The sequence below is a fragment of the Sphaeramia orbicularis genome, chromosome 2 (genome assembly GCF_902148855.1).
Source record: "Sphaeramia orbicularis chromosome 2, fSphaOr1.1, whole genome shotgun sequence".
NCBI classification, from domain to species: Eukaryota; Metazoa; Chordata; class Actinopteri; order Kurtiformes; family Apogonidae; genus Sphaeramia; species Sphaeramia orbicularis.
The window spans coordinates 8,920,433-8,943,960 of record NC_043958.1 but is presented as its reverse complement, the minus strand read 5'-3'; the positions used below and the strand labels follow the sequence as shown (position 1 = coordinate 8,943,960).

The 23,528-nt window shown below is 37.2% G+C and overlaps 1 protein-coding gene across 4 annotated transcripts in view; it reads right to left on the bottom strand.

Moving 5' to 3' along the window:
* LOC115435437 (FERM and PDZ domain-containing protein 4-like) overlaps window positions 1–23,528 on the bottom strand; it is a 96,948-nt gene that overhangs the window by 4,491 nt on the left and 68,929 nt on the right. For all 4 annotated transcript variants that reach the window (XM_030157854.1, XM_030157878.1, XM_030157870.1 and 1 more), the window contains exons 4-15: window positions 21,793–21,895; window positions 19,916–19,961; window positions 18,382–18,486; window positions 18,058–18,165; window positions 15,745–15,876; window positions 14,745–14,864; window positions 13,135–13,271; window positions 10,568–10,694; window positions 4,022–4,111; window positions 3,708–3,890; window positions 3,430–3,568; window positions 1,092–2,108 (exon numbers count right to left, since the gene is read on the bottom strand). In XM_030157854.1, the coding sequence (XP_030013714.1) occupies window positions 1,092–2,108; window positions 3,430–3,568; window positions 3,708–3,890; window positions 4,022–4,111; window positions 10,568–10,694; window positions 13,135–13,271; window positions 14,745–14,864; window positions 15,745–15,876; window positions 18,058–18,165; window positions 18,382–18,486; window positions 19,916–19,961; window positions 21,793–21,895 (2,307 nt within the window). The remainder of the gene's footprint in view (window positions 1–1,091; window positions 2,109–3,429; window positions 3,569–3,707; window positions 3,891–4,021; window positions 4,112–10,567; window positions 10,695–13,134; window positions 13,272–14,744; window positions 14,865–15,744; window positions 15,877–18,057; window positions 18,166–18,381; window positions 18,487–19,915; window positions 19,962–21,792; window positions 21,896–23,528) is intronic.

Sequence of the window (23,528 nt, the reverse complement as noted above, 5' to 3'; positions counted from 1 at the left end):
AGACAAATATTAGTTTTAACTGAATTTTAACTGAATTTTAATTGAATACTGTCATCAATTTACTATGAGCTTCTTCAAACTGGGGCCAAGCTGTCTACTGTATGTAAACACTTATCAAGTATCTCAAGTACCAAATAAAACCCCCACTTTAAAAAAAAAAACACTCAACCTAACCCTTTAATGACTGGGATTGTAAATTTAATTCGGAAACATATCTTGAAATTTTACCAACTGGAGAAGTCAAGAAAGAGATCTAAATCAGGAAAGCTAAATGTTATAGACTCATATTTGATGATCTGAGAATAAATGTACTGTTAACACTGTAGAATAGTCCAACTACAAAGATGTGTAATGTGTCAACATCTTATTGGCCATATATGGCTTTTGGTTTACATTTAAAACAGAGTTCTGTAAAGAAAAATAATAATTAGCATAAAAAAACTATGGCTAATTTTCCTCATAATTCAAAAGTCAAAGATTATGTACAGAATATATGTGGTAATTCATCTGTAAATGCAGGAAAACAGATAACTCTTGTTGAAATGTTACATATTCTCTGTAAACTCTACAGGTTGCAAATAAAGGGTTTACAAATCAAGTTTCACATATGTATATTGAGGGTCTAAGTAACTGCATATCAAAGCAAGTGAGGGAAAGCAAGCCTTCACTTTTGAATTCATTTAACTCCAAGATTTTCGCTCTATCTTACAGACTAGGCAGCGTGTATGGACAGAGCCTGTGTTTTTAATTGTTGCTGTCCTCAACTAAAAGTGCACTTTAGAATCTGTCATACCTTTTTCTTATTACTAAATTATTATCTGTTTTTAAATCTGTATATATTTTGGCATGTGCTGCAGACCTCTAGGCCAGGTCGCCCTAGTAAAAGAGATCTCGATCTCAATGGGACTTTATCTGGTTGAATAAAGGTTAAATTAAAAAATAGCAAATCTAAAAACTTAAAAAGTTTTGTGGGATTTTTCACACAACACTGATCTGAATATCATTGCACAAAATGCAAGTGGTGAAACATTACTTGAGCAACAGTCAGGTTTGAGGTATAATATCAGTGTTTGCATGAGTTTTCAACAGACCTGGATTGTTATTGTTTGAAGGTGGGGGTGGGGGAGGTCTTTGTTCTGAGACAGACAGGTCCTCCAGTGCCTGTAGGGTGTTCATCACAGCACTGTCCAGCCTCCTCTCCCCTTCCCTGCTACCATGTGCCTCCCCGTGTGTTGGAATGGCATCAATTAACGACACTGGGATGTCGTTGTTGTCATGTGTGCTTAACGGCCTTCCTTCAGGCGCCGCATCTTCATCAGAACTGTCCCGAAATCCTGGTGGTGGAGCAGCAATTGCATTGTTGAGGGTCTGCAGTAGTGTGTCATCATCATCGTCGTCGACACCATCATCTCCCTCTGGAGGAGGAAGTGATGTCAGGTCGATGATGTCATCAGTGGAACCAGAAAGTGTCAAAAAGGTTGCCTTGCTGGCAGCTGTGGGTAACCCTCCTTGGTTGCAGTTTCCATTTCCACCTTCCCTATCATCACCCACTGGTGTACCCCCGGCAGAGTCTTCATCACAGGAAGCATCATCCTCATCCTCTGCATCATCTGTTGTGTCAGCATAAAGCAGTTCTGTTAGTAGGGGCTCCTCACCCCCTTCCTCATTCACAATGTTACTATACACATGTGTCCGACCACTGAAATGGAATGGCACCCTGTCTTGGGGCCGAAAGTCTGTGTTGTTGTGCAAGTAGGGGGGTCTGTGATCAGGTGTCTCAGGGCTTTCCAAAAGCCTTTCATAGCCTAAGTTCTTAGGTTTGTTCAAGGGTGGGTTCCCTCCAAAAATGAATGACACTTTGGCGCTGCGGGGTGACTCTTGAGGTTTGTGTCTGGTCGCGGGAGGAAGGGGAGGGGGCATTGGACTTCTCCGTTCTCTCAGGTCTCGGTCAGGATTTTGGGGTTCATGGAAGTACTGGAGGCTGTTTTGTCTCTGCCCATTGTCTGAATACTCAGAGTCCCGGTTGTAGAAATCTCCCTGGCTAGGTGACGGCTCCTCGTTGTCCCCCAGAGATGTGCTGTACGGCCATTCCAGGATGCGGTCCTGACCTGCAGACAACAGCGAGACAAGGCTTTATCACTTTATGAATTGTATATTTTATGTGACTGAATTTTAAAGCACGTTCCTACTCCTCTTGAGAGGTCTGCTGTGTTGAAAAGTGATTTAGTTCAGCTTCGGGTCTCTTTCATCGAAAATGTGTCAGAGCAAGAGTTCATCAAAATGTCAACTGTTATTTTGATGCATTTATTTAGAGTGTTGTGCCTTGCTGTGTTGTACAACTTTTGGAAGTACAACTGCACTGAAAAACAGGGCATTATCACACAAACAACAGACCAGTTTACTGGCATATCTCACAGGTAGCTTAGTCCATCATTCCAATTTTCATTTTGTTCCCAATAACTTGACAAAAACGTCAAAAACATCACTGTATTGGGGCCCCTGTGGACCCCTATAAATTGTCATGGATGCAGTTTTAACACACTTTCCCATGGATCCTATAGTAATACATATCTGTTTTTTTTTTTTTTTTTTTTTTTTAGCTTAGCTTAGTTGATGATCATAAAGCCAGCCATAATTTTATAAGAAAATGTTCTATTGCCTTTAAATTAAAACATAACAGTAACACAAAGTGTCAAAATAAGATCAGGATATGATGCGGATGTGGAAGAAGCATAAACGTAACTATTATTTTATGGGCAGGTAAAAATGTCACAACATAAATAAATAGTTTTTACTAGAAATCACTGAAAACTAAATTACACAAGAATCAAAGGATGGTAAATATGTAAAAAAAAAAAAAAAAAATACTGATACAACCAATATGTTAAACAAAATTTGAAAGTATTTCTTAAAATATTACTTTTGTTTTACATTTCTTGTTTTTAATCTTGAATTACAATTTTTTTTCAGTAGAGATATATGAGAGAGAGGAATCTGTTAAATTATATGTCCTTGGCATCCCTGGCAGTTGATATATATGTTAAAATAAATACCCATGAAATAGAACACTTATAAATGACTTCTTACTGAAAGAATAGAGATGATTTATATGAGGCTTTTCAAGGCACTCAAAGCACTTTACATTGAATCCATTAGTCATTGACTCCACAGTCCCACACTGGTGGTGGTAAGCTACATCTGTATCCGCCACCAAACATTCTTTCACAATCATACAACAGTGTGAATGACACTGGAGGCAATGTGGGTGAAGTGTCTTGCACAAGGACACATCGGCACATGACTGGGATGGAACAGGATTTTAACTATCAACCCTCTGGTTACTGGACGAGCCATAGCTGTCCATATCAGTTTTGTGTTGTGATTTAAAACCGTGTTCATTCTCTCTCATGCACAGCGACCGTAACTCACTTGTATCATCGCCCCCAGTACTATTACAGCGGGCCATGCTGAAGATAGATCTCCTTGCATCCACTAGGAGGCGGTAGTAGCCCGCAGTTAAACAGGCCAAGTTCATTGCATCACTGGACTCCATAATCAGTGTGATGGGCTGTTGAATAAAAGGGATGAGTGGAAGAAGGAAGAAAAAAAAAAGAAAACAAAATGGAGAGAAAGGCAAAACAACAGATGTTATACTTTGTGTTGGATCCTGTCTATCAGTATAGATGTGGTTCACAAAGCGGGCTTACCCTAACATCCAGGACATGCAGCTCCAGTCGGACGTTGGTCTCATCCTCAGTGAGGATTTCAATGCGGTTGACGTGGCTGAAGTCAGCCAATAGTGCCACTAAGTTGGTACGAGCATTGATTACATGACTGATGCCGTAACGCGGACCCACCAACAGCATCACCTCTGTCTGCTTCTCACCTTGCTGCAGAACAACAGTTAAAAGTCATTCAGAATCAAATCGACCATGTCCCAAAACTTTAACTTTCCAACTGCAGATGCAACCAAAGTCAAAACTTTCACAAATCCATTGCAGAGCTGTGGTAATAGCCTTACCAAAAGTATTGATCTAAACTCTCTCCCTCCATACAGTCTGAGTTCACTGAGGTACCTCAGGTAATGCACCTTGGCTTGCAAAGCAGTCAGCTGCAAAGACAAGTGAAATACATTAGTAAGCATTTGAAACTAAATCCTGTCGACCTGATGCATTTGTCTTTTAATGTCAGTTTGCAAAGCACTCTGAAGCCATTTCGATCAGGACCAGTGATTTCCTATTTCATCGCATCATATCATTTTAATCTGAGGGTTGTTTTAATGCAGAGCTCCTCCTGGCTTTCCAATGTGGATGTGATTCTCCTTTACAGTCATTTAGGGTCAATGGGCTTTTCCAAATGAAACTGTATAAGCAGTCAAAGTGTACTGTGAATTTAACTTCTGATGACCCCATTGAATGAGGCAGTTTATAGAGTTGGCTGTTAATCCCCTAACTTCTAACTTTACCTTATACTGGAAAAAAAAAAAAAAAAAAAAAATTGAATATGTCAAGACCTGTCAAGACATATCCATAAATTGTTGACAACGTAGCTTGAAACCAAAGGAAATCATTTAATATTGCAGAAATAATTCCCTTTGAGTTTTGTTAGATAAGAAATCAGTATCATGCTCAAACGGAATGGTCTGATCAGGTTAGTAAAGAGGCTAGATGAAAAAAAAAAAAAAAATGTGATGACAGAAAAAATATTATCATGCTTTTTGTTGTGTTTATCCACATGGCACGGATACAGGCAGGAAATCTGTATGTAGCAACACAGTCAGACATGAAGGACTCCAACCAACCGGGACAACATGAGCAGCTTGTACCTTAAAGAGAAGCTACTTCTATGGTGTGAAACATTTGACATGGCCCAGAAAAAACACACACACTTAACATTTTATTCATGAATATTTTTACATTTGGTTGTTTACTTGCACTAACAATGTGCATTAATGTGCATTTTCCAAACATGAGGTCAGGACCCAAAAAGGGATGAGACCCACAACTGGCAGAGGAAAACACTTAAGAATACTATGATATATGAATTAATTTTCATAATTTCATAACCAAATGAGCCCCAATTATCCTTTATTTTTGTACTTGATCATACTGATGATACAGTGTACTGAAGTAATGTGAATGGAGAGTTTTTATTTTATTTTATTGCTTGTTTGCTTCCTTCTTTATTTTCCCCCTTATTTCTTCATTCAGTTTCAAGGAGGTGTATGTGGACATATCCAATATATGGACAGATCCACAGGCTGATCCTGAGCTCCAACGTGCTTGTGCTGTGACTGTAGACTGAAGAAATATGTGATTGTTTGACCATATGATTGCAGCTGATACCAAAAATCTTCCTTCCTTTGTCAATATATATTGTACATGCCACGCACACCAAAACTGACACCTCAGCTTTTAACCCGTCACTGCAGGGACATATTACACACTGCCGACTAGGAGGAGTGGGCTTCCATGTCAAGTGCTCAGTGGGCAAATTGGGGGGGGGGGGGGGGGGGTTAAGTGCTTTGCTCAAGGGCACATCAACCAACAATTTCCCTGCCGGTGTTGGGAATCAAACTAGCAACCCCTTGGTTACAAGCTGCTTATCTAAACCCTCTAGGCCACAGTGTTTTTCTGACCTTTTCTATATATTTTACACTTACTTAGAATGGTAAGTTCAAGAAAATCTAAATATTTGTATCAAACTCTCCCTTTTTGAAAAGTTTACACTAATTTTTTAAACCTAAATTATGAATTTGAGTGAAAACAGCTGGATGGAAATAAACCAATATTTTGACAGCAGAAAAGTAGGTCCTCTCTGTAAGTGTACTTTAGCATAATTAGCCATTTCTTGTCTGCTGGTGGTTGGGTATTATTTGTAAGCTAACGTCACTTCTCAATGATAAGAATGAGGACTACAGTTACCTTTTTGACCATATTGGATATAAGCCAGTGCAACATGATGACTTTGTGGTAAGTTAGTGGAGATGCCGAATTACTTTTGGAAATCCCTGATCAAAATGACCTTGTACACTTAGATGAACTTTGTCAGTAAGTCAGAGTGGGATAAAACACAGGCCTGCCATGTGGTGACTGCCTTTGAGTTATTAATAGATAAGGTGCTATATTGTGGTATGTATTTGTACCTGGATTTTCTGATCTGGTCTGCACACATCTGCTGAATTGTAACCCCACAGCTTTTAAAGACCTAAAAGACATTAATTACCTCCGCCAAGGAGGTTATGTTTTTGCCAGGGTTTGTTTGTTTGTCTGTCTGTTTGTCTGTCCGTTAGTGTGCAACATAACTCAAAAAGTTATGGACAGATTTTGATGAAATTTTCAGGGTTTGTTGGAAATGGGATAAGGAAGAAATGATTAAATTTTGGTGGTGATCGGGGGTGGGGGGGCCCACGGGGGGGCCCATTTCCAACAAACCCTGAAAATTTCATCAAAATCTGTCCATAACTTTTTGAGTTATGTTGCACACTAACGGACAGACAAACAGACAGACAAACAAACAAACAAACAAACCCTGGCAAAAACATAACCTCCTTGGCGTGGGGGGACCCACGGGGGGGGCCACTGATCAGCCTTGGCGGAGGTCTGCGCTCTCCGAGTGCTTCTAGTTCCATCTGCATTATGCCGGTATGAACCAGTCTCACCAACTAAAGGATAATAGGATGACTATCATGACTGTTATTCGCCATCAAATTTAAATGTTTGATATTCTGGCTCTGGCTTAACCACAAAACTGAGTGAGTAGTCTCTGCTAATGAAGTCTGAGTGATAACTTCAGAACTGTAATGAAAATGCTGATGTGAAGCATCAACTATTTCAGAGGAGAAGTTGTCATTTCACTGGTGCTGCTTGGCTGTATTTCTTCCTAATGAATAGACTGGATATCAGCTGCCACTGTGAATACAAAGCCCACACATCATACCAATTAGCTTGAAAGGAACAGATCAATATCTCTCTTGTTTGACTGACAGCCCTGGCATCTACCCCCACCTCCCCCCTCTGGCTCTGTTTTCGGCGATCTCCTCCCTCCAACATTATTTCCAAACTTTGATCTCTATAGGTCTGACAGTAGCCAAGAAAACCAAGTGGAAAGGATGAAACAAATTCATCAATAAACCAGTGTGTTGAACAAACCAAGACAAGCTTGCACTGATAATCTGGTCCTAATATCTGGTGTTCTTTGTTGCAGTTCATCTACTTCATCCTTTCAAGCTAAGTGCAACATGTTGAGCTGCAGAAATGCATGTTATTCCAATTAATTTTCTTCAGTGAATGCTCCAACTGCCGATCGTATAATTTTGTTTTTAATACATGCAATGTTTATTTTCCTGTCACTAATAAACATGTAAGCTCTTCAGCTAACCCTCTTTCTAAGAATAAGGTTGTTGACTGACGTAGCAGCATAATCATGATATTTTAACAAAAAAAAATAAGTTACCTGGATTTAGCTAAGTAAATATTTAAGAGCCTTTCATGTTATTTACTGCAAAAATTCATATATAAGATCTTTAACCCTACCTGATTCAATGAGTATCTTCTCATTTGCTGATAAAGAGCAGAAAGATTAGACAGAGTTTCAATGGAAAAAGGTCATGTGATCTCATGAGTCCAGATTGATCCTGTTCAAGAGTGATGGGCACATCAGGGTGAGAAGAGAGGTGGATAAAGTGATTACCCATCGTGCACAGTGCCTACAGCACAAACATGCAAGGGGGCAGTGTTATGATCTGTATCTATGTTCAACAACGTTATGTGTCCATTAAATGAGGTGATCTGAACCTGAATATACTGAAAGACCAGGTCTGAACACCCGTGGATTTTGTCTTTGCTGATGATACAGACATATTCCATGATGACAACACCAGGATCAAATTGTGAAAAAGTAGTTCAGGAGCATGAGGCATCATTTTCACACATGGATTGGACACCACAGAGTGCAGACCTGAACCCCAGTCCAACCCCTTTGAGAATATTTGACATGTGTTGGAGAAGATTTTCCTGCTGTACTCTGGCAGTCCCATCATTAACACAAGATCTTGGACCAAAAAATAATGCTAATGCTTGACAAAAATAAATGTTGTGACACTACATAAGCAAATTTTGTCACAGTAAATTAATGCTGTAATGAAAGATAAAGGTAGTCCAACAAAATTTTGGAATATGTGACTTTTTTGGCTGGATACCATATTTAATGCAAAAAGTATGTATCTAGGCAAAGACAAAAGTCAGTGCATAAATAACACATCTGCATTACCATTGCTGTGAGAGTGTGTCTTCAAGTAAACAGTGAAGCACTCTTCTCTCCAGTGTGATAATGATTTCCTCCTTTTAAATTATGGAATGGTCCAACTCTCACATCATCAATACAAGATCTGAGTTAAAAATTAATATAACTGTGGACCAAAGTAAATGTGCAACATTGCAAAAGCATTGCGTTGCATAAACAATTCCACAATGAATGCATCCTATAACCAAAGCTGTGGGAATCAGATACTGTGTGTAACTTTTTAGTGGCTATGGCAATGTATATTTAAACCTGTTATTATGTATGTCACCTATGAGAGGCAAAGCTGAAGGAGAACATCATTTATATATAATGAGTCCTTCTGTCTGATTTACTGATGTGGAAAACTGCTGATTTTATACTTGCTTTTTATGGTATTTTATGGTAAAATGTTTAACATGCCCAGCGGTCAGTGCAGTGTTGAGAGAAAATGGCAGAAAAAGAGCTCGGATATAATGAATCCTTGCTTTTATAACACAAATATTACTTCTTAAAATTATTTTCTTCTGATTATGCAAGTATATAATACTAACTCAATAGTTCTGCTATTTGTCATTAGCCCAAACTAATCAATTTATCCAGAGATATTTCCTTTAAAGAACTGTGCCATGAAGACCCAAACATCCACCAGTGACCAAAATCATTTGCAGGTATTAACCCGTTAATCTATTAATCCTATCAATACATTAAAATAATTGGTGTAAAATGCAGTTTGCCGTCTTTTCATGGTCATCAGACATGACCCATTTGGATGTTCAGAGGCTCCGTAGTGAACGTGGAAACACCATCATCTTATACAACATTGATTCACCAGTAAAACCAAAGGAGTTTGACAAATGACAGTGGATGGAGATGTTCAGTTATAGATACCCTTGCTGAAAAAGTAACTTTTTCTTCAGTTTTCTCTGTTTCTGATATAATTACCATCAACTTTAATCTAAGCTTTTAGCTTTTATGAACATCTACAGGATCAGAAAATTAAATATAGGAAAATACCTGATGTATTTATTTATTTTTCCCCCCATTCTTTGTTTATTCGGGGAAGCAGATCATACAAAACTTCCCTTTCTGGTACAATTCAATGTCCACACCTCAAATGCGAACAAAGAGTGAGTTGCTAATCCAAGTTTTTTAGTAGAATATAGAACAAACATAACAAGTGGGTGGGAGCAGAGGGCTTGATCCACTTCTTCATCAACAAGATAAGACACATTAACGTGTGTATGTTTACACTAACCTAAACAGACATGTGTATCATGTAAATGATTTCACATAACCAATATATTCAATTCACATCAATTACAGGTTTTACAAAATTTTGTCCATTTTGACCAAATAGTGAAAAAAGATTCACTTTGACCCTTAAAACAAAATGTCAACTTCTCCAGAATGTAAATGTCCTGTACGATATCGATCTCTTCTTCAGTTGTGGGTGCTTCAGGCTTTAACCATTTTCTAGTGATAGTCTTTTTACTTGCTGATAAAAGCATTAACAACAGTTTTTTTTCTTTCAGAGTCCAGGTCTCACATGAAATATCTCCTAAGTACAGGGCTTCACACTTACAAGGATTTTTTTTCATTAAAAATGTTATTTAAATGTTCACATTGATGTTTCCAGAATGGTTCTTAGAGGCCTTCAGATTCTGAGTTTACATTTGTGCATGTTCAGCTGCCCTGCGCGGACTAAAAATACTTTTAGCCTTGCTGTTTTCTAGCCTAACTTCTGGCATTTAATTAGAATGAATAGGTTGGAAGTGGACCAGCACTGTTCATTTCTCTGTAATTAGTGCCATTACTGCCTGGAAACCAAAAATAAAATACCCAGGAAACCTTGAGAAGTGACCTGCAGAATTCACATTATGACTGATAATAAATTGACAAATCTCTCTTGTTCCCATTATTTTTTTTTCTTTTGTCTTTTTTTTTTAAGTGTTGGTGATTTGTAAATGTGGGTTTTTAAAAAATGAACAACACTAGCTGAAAAGTTCAGTCGCCACACGCTGAGATGTCTGTGTGTGAATATGAATATCTAATTAGGCACACGGTTTGACAGTCCAATTTGCTTTTTATTCACATTAATATGCAAGGTCTAGCACGGAGATAGGGTCTTAGGTTGACAAGGGTGAGAAACGTTACAAGGTTGAGTCTGGCAGCGATGCTATTTTAGGATATTGCATCAGAAAACAGAAAGATGGTGTGTTTGCGCGCATGTGTGTGTCAGAAGTTTATTAACAAGGGCAAAGAAAGACAAAGTGAACCAACTTACTTTTTTCCCTGGAGGCACAAGGTTCTGGTTAGTTTTCAGGATGTGTGTTAGAGCCTTCTTGATGTTTTTCTCCTTCATGCTGGACAAGACCACAGGAGGCAAGAACAGCGACAAACCCCATTCCTTTCTGTTGAGGAGAGATTGATTTTGTGATAAACTCACTCTTGGAAAAAAAACCCACTTTGACACCACTTGGTTTAAATTTGTTCGGTGAAAACCTAGATGATACTGATGCACTTATTTACATCATTGACCCACTATTTTCCTACCAAAAACAAAAACACAATGTATGAACCACTGTCTGATTATCTGTTGTGTTTGTGATTTATATATATATATATATATATATATATATATATATATATATATATATATATATATATATATATATATATATATATATATATATATATATATATGTATATATATAAACTGTTCTGCAACTCTTTCAAACATGCAGATTCCAACTGAAATTTTCGTCACTTTCTGTTTGACACACTGTCGGTGTGTGTGAGACCCTGTAAGCCAAAAATGGACTTCATTACCCATCTGCCGATATAGCAAGGAAGAGTAGATCAAGAAAAAGTGAGACTTCGATTTGTTGAATCAATAGTAAGAATAGTAAATATAGGACTGAAAGAAATCTTTGAGCAGCATGTAATTGTGGAGAGCATACAGCAGCTGTCAGGGGATTTCTAAGTAATAAAACACATTCATTTTGGAAAATAGCTGCATAAGTGAATGAATAGGGTATTGCAATGAAGGAAACAGTAAACACTGCACAATCCTAGTGGAATTGACCCCCAAAGACTTAATTTTTCTGTCATAAAAATAAGTTTCAAGGGCATCTTACAAGAGAACTGCACATATTTTTTGTTATCTATTTTAAATTCACCTTTATTGTCCCTGTAGGTAATTTCAATCCTTGCATTTGACTCATCTTAGTCCATCATGTAGCACCCAGGGGACCAACTACAACTGCAGCCAAAGGCACTAATAGGAAAATTAACCTAGAATATATGTTTTTGATGATGATGGCGGGGGGGGGGGGGGGCACTCCCCAAAAGACCCTACTCTATCCTCAGCTCTTGTGAAATGACAGTGCAAACAACACCTCCACTGTGCCATCTTAATTATTGTAACTTTGGGTAGTTGGATAGCACCCAGCGATAAGTGAACATTAATGAATGACAGATGTTGTTCATTGTTTGACATTTTTTTATTGTTTCCAAAAGGTTACAGAGTGTTTGCATTGTGCTGTTGTTTCCATTTGTTTCTGACAACTTGCACACTTGTATACTATCCACACTAAGGGACAATGACATCGGCTCATAAATGAATGAAAATGAATAAAGTTGTGACACAAAAGCTCTGGACCCTTTAGACTTACATTGGATTTTCTTTAAAACAGGGTTCCTACAGGTTTCTACAAGTTAAATTTAAGACTTTTTAAGACCTTAATGCCTATTCATGACCATACTGGCAAAAATTCATGACTCTTAGAATTTAGGAAAATGTATTTGTTTACTCCAACGCCTTGATTCCCATCGTTCCGAGTCATTTCTCACCAGGGGCTGCAAAGTTAGCAATAATTGGTTCCTAATTTCAATATAAATTGTTGGATTAGTACAGGTAGAACTGAGTAGACTTACTGATGTTACTTTTTTTGCAGCTTGGATATTTACTAGACACATTTAAACACAGCACAGCGAACATGTTTATGGCAACATAACTTAAGACCTATCATATCAAACTGAATACCTTTTAAAGACTTTTTTAAGGTATTAAATGCAGATTTGTAAATAACAGATGTGAGAACTAAGTCAATAATTTTTTTTCCAAGACTCATTCCAGCCTCATTGGTGTTTTTTTTACAACCTTTAGTAAGTGATCTGGTGGTCCATTTTCCACATTAATCAACCTGCTGTGTCGGGCTTCGTTTGACATACAGTATTTGTATTGCTGATTCCATACAGTCTATAGCCTTGTCCTAAATGGGGATCAGGCATCAAAGTACATTCCTTCATCATTGTTTGAAGTTGGTGTTTTAGTATGTCTGAGTCCAGATGAAACACTTGGCACAATCTTGAGCTTAAAATGTTTGGAAGCCCCCAATATAGAGTTGTCCGATAACGCTCTGTACATCATTGAACTAAATTAACTGAGTAAATTAGACTGTTACATAACTCCTATTCTGTTGTACTGCGTTTCCTAGATGCATCTAGTTTCATAGTTGTGTGTTTTGTGGTCACAGTTAGAGTTCTTGTGTTTCCCTAAAGCAGCTAAACCATGATCATAGATGTACGAGATCAAATGACAGTTACATAAATCATTAACAGTCAGACACACTTTGGGAGACAGTGACAAATGACACGGACCAGATCAGACAGTACTTGGATCATTTTATGAGGCGATGACAAATCACATAATTTGTCTAGTCTGTCTTGTTGTTGACATTTGCTGCTACATTTTCTAAAAGACGCTCTCAGTCTAGAATGAATGTGCCAAACCCTAAATAAACTTTTGTCGCTTTGTATAATAGATAATGCATCAATATTCAGACTTACTGGATGTATTTGAGGGACACCTTCTGGCTTTGTCTAGTTGTCATGGTGAGGATGTACATCTGCAGGGCAGCCAACCTCAGCGCAGCGTCGTACTTCAGCTCCGGGCCAAACCGTTCCAAAACCACATCATTGCAACACTGAGGAAAGCAGGAAATAAAGTTATAAGACAAATCTCAGTTTTAGAGTTTTTGGAGTGTTTTGACCTGCAGTGCATCCCTGCTGAGATAAACTTTCCTCAACCTTTGTGACTTCAGATTGTTTTAAAGGGATATGGTTTGTTGCAAAGGGCATGGAAGTACAAAACATTGAACTCTGACTGGAAAAGAGGATTAGTGTCTTTCTCTTCGGCTAGTCTTCAAACCTGACAAATTATCAAAGCAATTCTTTAAGGAGGCATTTTATTATTTCAAGGCTTTATTAAGAAGAATGGCTTTGTTTTTGCAAGGACCCATTTTATATCCATCTGAATAATCATGTTAAACACCAAATCACTAGAAAACCATCTGGATAAACACATTTTGAGTCTCATCTCGTGGTGGTATTAAGACCCTTTATTTATGAAGATATAATTTTTGAAGAGGTAAAATGGTCCATTTCAGTGTTTTAGTATTATATGCAATGCTTTTGGATTCATGTTTATGCTGGATTTTACTGCTTCACATGTTGAAGGTTGAGCTCATTTTAACCACTTTATATACCACTGGTAGTTTAATCTACTGCAGTGCATCATATTCTGTATTATTGTCACATGTTTTCAGCTTTGCTGTTCTGTATCTTTTCACAAGCTCATAAAAACGTCCCTGTTCTCAGCTCTTTCCAGTGAATAAAAAATGATTTTAAAGAGTTTCTTCAGTTACAGACAGGGGAATTTTCTCAACTATAATAAATAGCATAATAACCTATAAATAATGACAACTCCAATTTTTTTCTCTTTGATTTAGTGCAAAAAAAGTACATTAAATTATGAAAATATTTACATTTGCAAACTATACAAACCAAAAAGATGGGAATAACCTGAAAAAACTGAAATGTGTTAACAAAACATTTAGTGACAGGCAGAATATTGTTAAAACTGCACTTAATTTTCTCTAGACATCTCAGGTTGTTCATATTTGTTCAGGTTATTCACATTTTATTGTTAAAGGATGGCTCAAAAATGCAAATATTTTCATCGTGAAAATTTTTTTTTTCCACATTAAACCAACAAGAAAATTTGGAGTTGTTATAATTTATAGGTTATTATGCTATAACTCTACTTGAGATCAACTTGAGATCAATTAAAATCAGTTTAACACCCTTTGTTAATATCTTCAGTGTCATTTTTGCAAATTCATCCCATGAGCCAGATCATACCCTCTGCTGGGCTGGTTTTGGCCCACAGGCTGCATGTCTGACACCCATGTCCTAAAGGACCAGGCAATCAACACATTTGGAGAAATAGAGATTAAAAATTACAATCTGAAATTATAACTAGAGTTGCCACACAAATGTAGTTCAGTAAATAGTACAATATTTACCACCAAGATGTACTGAAGCAGAAGCAGAAGTACTTGAGTTAACTACAGCACTTGAGTCAGTTATAAATGTCTGCTATTAACGTAGTCCCTCACCTGTACATAGAGGTATTCAAACGCCACAGCGTCTCTCCGAAGCAGCTCCACCGGATCCCTGGGCACAAAACTGATCCTAAAGAAACACTTCATCTTGTCAGAGCCAGTCCTCTGGGTCACCTGTGGTCCCAAACGACAAACAGAGAGGAAGACAAGAACAGAAGAAAACAGGAAAACACACATGACAAATCACACTTTACAAAATCAAAATGAGATTTATAAGTAACGTCTGTAAAGTACTTGGTAATAATGATAATAATAATAATAATAATAATAATAATAATAATAATGATAGATAAATATAAATAGTTCATCATGCCAAGACCTGGGTGTGTAATTTAACAGCTTTAACTAGAAAAAAGTATCTCGCTTGCTGCGGTTTGAGCACTTCACCCAATTTTTTATTCAAGACAAAACCACTCGCACAGCATCATGTTTAAAATATTTATCATTTCTTTTAAATTATTAAAGGTGCAAGTGTAGAGAATGTGAGGGACTTTATTTATTACATCATGGATTACAAACCTTCACTCATGCTTGTCTGACACCATGCATGTGTAAATAGTGAATGTCTTATTATCGAGTGTTTTCGGGAAGAGTGACTCTCGAACCGCCGTCTGCTACTGTGTGAGCCACGTTTTGCTCTTCACATCGAAATTGTGTGGTATGAATATTAAAATTGTCCTCTTGTGATCCTGCAAACCTCATTAGAATGTAGCGGGCACTGTGTGGATGAGTGTGTGTGTGCGGTGTTTGTGTATTTGTGTGTGAGGGGTAGGTGTAATGTGAGCTGTCGCCCCTGCTGTGCTGGTGCTGATAAATGACACCGGGGTCTAAATGCTGTTTGAATACTGAGCAGCAAGGTGTGTGTGTGTGTGTGTGTGTGTGTGTGTGTGTGTGTGTGTGTGTGTGAGTGTGAAAGTTGGCAGGACAGAAAAGGAGACAAAAAGAGAAAGGAAAGGGGAGAGATAAAAGGGGAGGAAGTAGAAAAGTCTGCTACCTGAGTAAGCATCTCCTGCTCGTGCAGAAGAAGCAGCCTGCTCTCAGAGTCCTCCATCCTCTGCTCCAGCATGAGGGAGAAGTGCTCGATGCATTTGATTGACAGCTTTTCTTGCAGGGTCAGAATCACATCCTGAAGTAAACGCACAAAATATAGATGGATGGAACAAATCCAGTGTCACAGTAAACTGTTAGTGCACAGCGAATATATATCAATCAACATGGATTTCATTATGTCACAACTAATTCATCTTTGTAAAGACCAGAAACAACACTGTTTATGACTGTGACCACCTGCTCTCTGTACTCGTCACATTCCATAACACTCCCTCTATCTACTGTAGGTCGAACTACTAAACTGATCATTAACTATAATTGATGCCCTATATTTTAATTGCATATTCTCAAGGTTTTATTGTTTTATTGAGTTGCCATTTATTGTATTTATCACTATTGTTTCTCTAGGTTTCTCAGATTTCTTTTCTTCTTTCAATTGTTTTTCATCTCCATTGTTTCTTGTGATTGCTTTTCCAGCTAAATTGCAAATGAAGCCTTTACCCCATATGCTCTGAGATTAAATATTTGAATGAATGAATGAGTACAGATTTAACAAGCCTGGCATATCTCTAAACTTCTTCAGCTCTGTGCCAATGCTGTAGGTATTCCACTACTGCTTTGGAATAAGAGTAAAAGTTCCGTGGCTTGTTTGGCTATTTCCTTGGTAACTCTGAGTACAGGATGCTGTGATGAAATAGTGTTCACAAGTTATTTCAGTGGAACATGTATGCATGAGGAAGCGTGTTGCACTATTACAATTATTAAATCCCTACAAAAGTGAAATGGCACATAAAAAGGAATTTGTCTTTGTCAAAACTTGCCCTTTTCGAGATTTAGCTGCAGCTCAGAGTTTGTTCTTTTACTTTGCAAAAGGAACTTTCAAAGTGACAATGTAGAGATAGTGGTAGGAAGGAGAATGACATTCCTGCCACTGTACAATTGAAATATTCTCCCTTATTCTGGCAGAGAACATCCAGTAACCCAATGTAGGTTTTTTCATATGAACTTGTATTTTCATACTGTGTATCCAGAGGATGTATGTGATAACATACATATTTAGAATGCAAGTAACATTTGATTTATTTTGCACTTTCTGGGGAAAAGTTACAAAGTGCTTTACAGAATATGAACAATTTGCCTAATAATAAAAAAGCAAAAAAAACTGCTGCAGAAAAAGTGGAAAATCAACAAACAGGACTGAAAAGAGTGGAATTACAATCAAGCTCGTAAAACTTGAGCTGAAACAAGAAACGACTCTTTCATTTTTTTCTGTTTTTACTTATTTGTAGAATTCATTTTTACATGACCTTCTCTGTAACTAAAATTTGGCAAAAGAACACATTTATTGCTATCTGCAAACAATTCATCTTGCATCATCTCTAGAAATGCTAAGTTTATCCAGAGCAATGAGGATATTGTCTTTTGAGAAAAGAAGGGTTTGCACATGCAGTTGATGACCATCAAGTGACGCCACAAAATAATGACAATAATATATAGGTGACATGTATTCCTACATCACTTTCTTATGTATATATATGTATATATAAGTATGAATTCCCTGGCTTCAGATTGGCTTTTTTAAATTTGAATTTCAATAAAAAAGAAAATTAAACATAACAGTGCAAACTTTTAGTTTTGTTTTCTAATTAATATGGTTCTCATTTTTGTTCATACTACACACACTGACACTGATTACAGTTTAATACCAAACAATCCCAGGTATTTTTTGGCATTGGACAGTATCTAAAAAAGTCTGTAAAAGTACTGAGGTTTGGTATCAGCTGCACTCATGTAGAATCCCATATAATATAAGACGTGTCCATATGGAGGTTTCTCTGTATATTTCTTCATAAAGATGTAAACTGCAGTAACTCTGATGTTGTTCATAGTGAGGCAGTGGTTGAGAATTGTGCATGCGTTACATACTCCACCATAACAAATTCAAAGCTTTAGTTAGCTTCAGCCAGTCTAATGACTCTGTATTATTATTTTTGCTTGAAAAGTATTGACAGAGCTCAAGCACAGAAACATAGTGAATTCCAAACCCAAGCAGAAAATGAATCAGAGTACATAACAGGAGCTCAGCAAATTAAACTCCAGAAGTGACACCAAATTTCATGGTCCATGTACGTGCTGCAGCAAGACACTAATTTGCAAACTAAATGGATTTCTCCATTTGTTATTGTAGACACTAAAGACAGTATTAATTTTGTTGAACTGGCCTTAAGATGTCAAACACAGACACACATATACATACCTTGATAGAGGTACTGCTGTCGAAGCGAAAAGACTTTGTCTGCCCATTCTCCAGGTAGACCTTCAAGACATTTGGCATGAACAGAAGAGAGTTGTCCTTCACCGGGTTCTGAAAAGTAGGATTATGATCAGTCTAATTCTGCACATTTGTGTTGTGTGCATTTAATCCTCCGCAAAATGTGTGAGGTTGAATATATGAGAAGAAACACATTCCTGTTGCTGTGTTATTTGTCTGGCATACATTGAAGTGGCAACCATCTGGTGTTGCCTATACAAGTTGTACATAAGCATGTGAGCGTTTGTGAGCATGTGTGATAGAACTCACTGGAACCTGGCCGTTTATAATGACCTCCTCTGCAAAGCGCACTTTGACCGGATTGGACTTGAGCATGGCTTTTTTGGCTGCACTGATGAACGCTGATTTAGGGGACTAAGAAGCAAGAATCCAAAAAGCAGAGGGGAGAAAGAGGGAGGAAGAAAGGAGGGAAGGATGAAGAGAAGGAAGAGACAGACAGATGGAGAGAGAGAGATAAAGAACAGAGACACATGGACAGAGTAAGGCAAGGAAGAGGAAAAAGAGGCGCATCCTGATCATGAATGGTTTTTCATGCAGTGTCATAAATACCCATTTGGTGAATGACACAAACTACCCACGAGGTTAGTGAAGGGTATGATTCTTATTAACCCATAAAGACCCAAAAAGCCACAGACCATGTACTGATGTAACATGTTTAATACCTGTTGATCCAGTAAACCTATCAGTACATGTAAATAATTCATGTAAAATACAGTTTATCATCTTTTCATGGTCATTCAGAGGCTCTGTAGTGAACGGGAAACACCATCATCTTCTACAACATTAGTTCACCAGTAAAACCCATGGGGTTTGTAGATGGAGACACTTGTTTTTACTTTCAGTTAATGATATATTTGACAGAAAAAGTCACTTTTTCTTCAGTTTACTCCATTTTGATATAATAACCTTTGAATTTACTCTGAGCTTTAATGAACATCTACATGATCAGTGAATTGAATATAGGAAAATACATGATTTACACTGAAAAACCCAAAATAGAGAGGATAATATAACAACAAATGGTGGTAAAACACTCAAGATTAAATTAGGTTAAATATAGAGAAAAATTCATTTGGGAGCTGCCACAAAAGTAGCACTGGGTCTTTATGGGTTAATACCAGAGTTCAGCTTCAGTAAGAGCTCTAAAACTAATGAATCACATATGAGTTTTTAGGGATAAAAGTTGCAGTGTGTTTATTTATCTCACACTTGAAAAACCCCAGAAAAAGGCTGAAGGCAAACAGCAATATCGTGCTGATCCCAGTACTCCCACCCTCCCTCCTTCCACCTCTACTAAGGATGTAAAACTTTAAGCACAGGTTATAAATACTTTATATAAAAGGATATCAAATAAAATAGAGGGGCTTGAAACAAGAGCACTAAGAACAGTGCATTTGGGTTCTTTTCAGCCACAAATGAATAATTGCTGCATGTTTTTCCAACTTTGAGGTCATGAGATCAGGTTAATTCTGCTTGATTTGCAAAGAAGAAAGCGAGCAAGAAAAAGGCTAAAACAGACACTGCAGCAAGAAATGAGGACACAATATATATGATAATGTCAAATTATTGTGGAGCTCTGGGCCACACAAATATATCAGACAATATTGTATTGTACTTGATAGCAGGATTGCTTCTTTGTTGGTGTTTCTTCCTTGCATACACGCCACAAAAATGCCCTTTCAAGCGTTTTTGCAGAATAACTCCAAAGTAAAATCCCATACTGGCACTTGTTTTATCAATTTGTGTCTGCACTTCAAGAATACAAAAGTGCTGATATACTCACCGGATATGGCTGAACAACAGTCAACATAATGGATTCTTTGCAGCTCCTGAAGTGAAAAGACATAAAATCACAGAGTTAACAAAAAAAAAAAAAAAATCAAATGACTACAATCCCAGTGGCATGATGACAGATAAATGCCAGGGGCTTGATTAGCTTGGGTAAAACAGACTGAACTGCCTCTAGAAATCATTCATTAAACACAACTGACATCAAAGACACAGACAGAAACACGCACCCTATGCACACATTAATTTTCCTGTTTAGAAAATATGCAAAACATTGTCAAGTTGGCCCCAAAACAGTAAAACATCTCTTGAACTTTCTACATTACTACTTACTTGTCGATAGTAATTGACCTAAATGGTCATTTCTTCTAGCGATGATGACAGTGTCATTTGCATACAGCAGCTGAGGGGAAATTCTTGTTCAGTTCTGCACTATTTTAGAGAAATGAACTATTTGCTACTATGGAGTGATTACAAATGAAACATTTCACAGTTTGAAAGCAATTTGAAAAATTTAGTATTGCAGCTTGGTGATTGGAAAAAAAGGCAAGGTAGGGCTTTCAGAGGACTCTCACATAACCAGAGTATGATTCTCTACTTGGATAACTCAACCAATTAAGTCCATAATAAAGTCCATATATGACTTCCTATCACTGCGCAATAGTAACTACATTGATATCTCAAAGCAATTCTGTTTTATAAGAACAAGGCAAATTTTAAATATTTCAAAGATTCATCAGAAATTGAAACATCTAAATAAAAAATAAAAGCTGGAGCTACATAAAAAATTTGAAATGAATCTGAACGGTAGTTTTGGGGCAGAAGACTATTGAAATGTAGATATTGATGACCCTGAGTTTGACCCTTCAAGGTCACCCAAAGTTAAAGGTCATGGACCCAAATGAAAGTCCATATATGACTTCCTATCAGTGCTCAATAGTAACTATACTGATATCTGTAACAATTTACATGTTATAAACCATTAAAACACGGCCCATTATATGTAAAAGCAAATTTTCAATATTTCAGAAATTTGTCAAAAATTCAAAAACTGAAGTATCTCAAAATTGTGAATAATTTTGTAAACATTGTCCCAAGGAAGCTGCATATAAAATTTGAAATGAATCCGACCAGCAGTTTCATGAGAGAAGATGTTTGAATAAATTGTTATGGAAGACGCTGAAGATAAAGATGAAGACAATGATGCCAAATCATGGTCTATCACCCGCTGAGCTAAAAAGAACACATTTCGTGACATCTCCAAATTGTGTATGGTCCTGCAATATTTATCCAAAGTAACACTGAACACTGCCTTTGATAATACAGGACATGCATATGACGTCACAGTCATTGGAAATCACTACTTCTTCCCATTAACTGGCAACAAGCAACTACAATGCCATGAAAACATAAAACAAACACCTGAAATAGAAAAGACCTGAAATATGTCACAACCTGAACATGTTGCCAGCTCATCACAAGCCGACTTATGTTTTTAAGCATATAATTCCAAACATAGTTTAATGTTTAGTGTGGGAAAAGCAAGATGTGACTTATATTTAAGCAGATTTGACGCAGATTTTGCTACTGAGTCCTGGCTCAAGAAAGAGACATCAACGCTTAATTTTTCTTTAATTGTCATTACTATAATTCACTAAACTGAGGTCCAAAAAGAATTTTTTTAAGGTCAAAGTATCTAAAAATTATGCACCATTATCATACAGGTGAGAGTAAAACACACATTAGTCGTCTCTATTAATTTGTTACTGGATCAGTTGCAAAAATACTTTGAGCTCAACTGTGAAATTAAACTCCACAGATGGTCGTGTTGATACTGACAGATTACAGTGTCCTCTGGGTTTTTGTGTCTACCTGACAAGGTCGATGACACGTTCTCTTGGAGCTGAACTGACGGGCTCATCGTTGATCATGATGATCTCATCGCCTGGCAACAGCTTCCCCTCTGATGGACCGCCTGCGCACACACAAACACAGCCCAAGTTATCTCTGATGGAATTGTAGACCAAAACAATACACATGTTTGTGGGCATAAGTGAGTTGGTTATTTGGGAACAGAGACTTTACTTTTGTGTGTGACCTCTGCCACATGTAATCAGTGTTTAGTGTGCGCTTTACTCGACTGCAATGTCCTCATGCGTAACTGCTCTCTTGGCCAAAAACTCTAAATAGAATATTCATTACTTCAATTGTCTGTTTGAGATTCAGCACTGATTGATTATTGAGATGCCTAATCACTGTGTGTCTGTGCAGCCACTGGTGCTGACAGCTGATAGGAGTGTTGGAGCAGTGGTTCTGACACTCGCTTGGCAATCAGCCACTCAACACAAACAAACAGTACTTTCTCCAAAACATCAATTTGTGCTCGCCGTCTTGCTTGTATGAGTTCAGAGTGACTTAGTAGTTGTTCACACATGGGTGGAAGAAGGCAGTCAGCATAATTTCCAACTAAACAATCACTGCAGCAACTGTTTTCACTGATAACACACTTGATGCAGCAAAGAGGAACAAATTAAATCAACTTTCTTTACTATTAGCCAAGCTAATATAGTCAGAAGTACTCATGTATGTCGGAAAGACTTTAAACCAGATCATTTACTATTATTTAATTTTTTCTTTCAGCTTTCAATGCACTGTTTTCTTTTCCTGCCAAATTGTTTGCTGCATTGCACACATTACGTGTAAAAATAAGATTTACACTACAAACTTTTATGTTGGATTTGTATGATCATGTTGCCCTCTGTACATTTGTGACACTGAGCATTAGCAAAGATTCTCTGTTTTCAAAGATGCACAATGATATGAAACAGTGCGGGCATGGTTAGAGGAGTTGAGAACATTGTGTGGATCAATGACAGTACAATAAAAAGATGCAAATAAAATAATAATACACTAATAGAGAGAAAAGGTTTGTGTTGTGAGATGTCAAAAAGTTTGTTGCAGAGAAAAGACAGGCCGGATAGAGAACATGACTCCCTGTGAACTATCTTATTTATCATCAGCTTCATCTTCTTTTTCTTCTTATTATTATTAGTGTAGACCATGTGACTTTAATTCATGCCAAGACATGATCAGGATAGTGAAATATGGATCCCATGTTTCTATATACACATCTTTTCTCATCTGATATCTTTCTTGTATATCATGCATACTGAGAAGGTGAACTTTACTTACAATCATGATTGACCTTTACTTAAAGGTTTAGTACATAAATATAAAAAGACATGGGCTTCCATAGAAATGCAAGCTAAGGATGAGTTAAGAATGATCACTTTATGAAAGGCTGCTATATAAAATCAAATCTATACTGTCTTGTGTTTTGTTCAATTTGATCCAATATTAATTGTCATTTGGTCACTTTTATATTTTGGTAGCCTTATAATTAACCTATTAATGAAATATTGACAGCTTCAAAGATTGTTTATGTAGGTCTCACAGTTTAGCATCCTTTATTAAAACAGAATCAACTTTTTAACAGCCCACTACGAGATGCCCAATTTCTGTTCTACATCTTTAATATACTGACAAAAGTATTGGGGTACAATGAACTCAGGTGTTTTGTTGTTAAAAAAAAAAAAACAACTTAAATA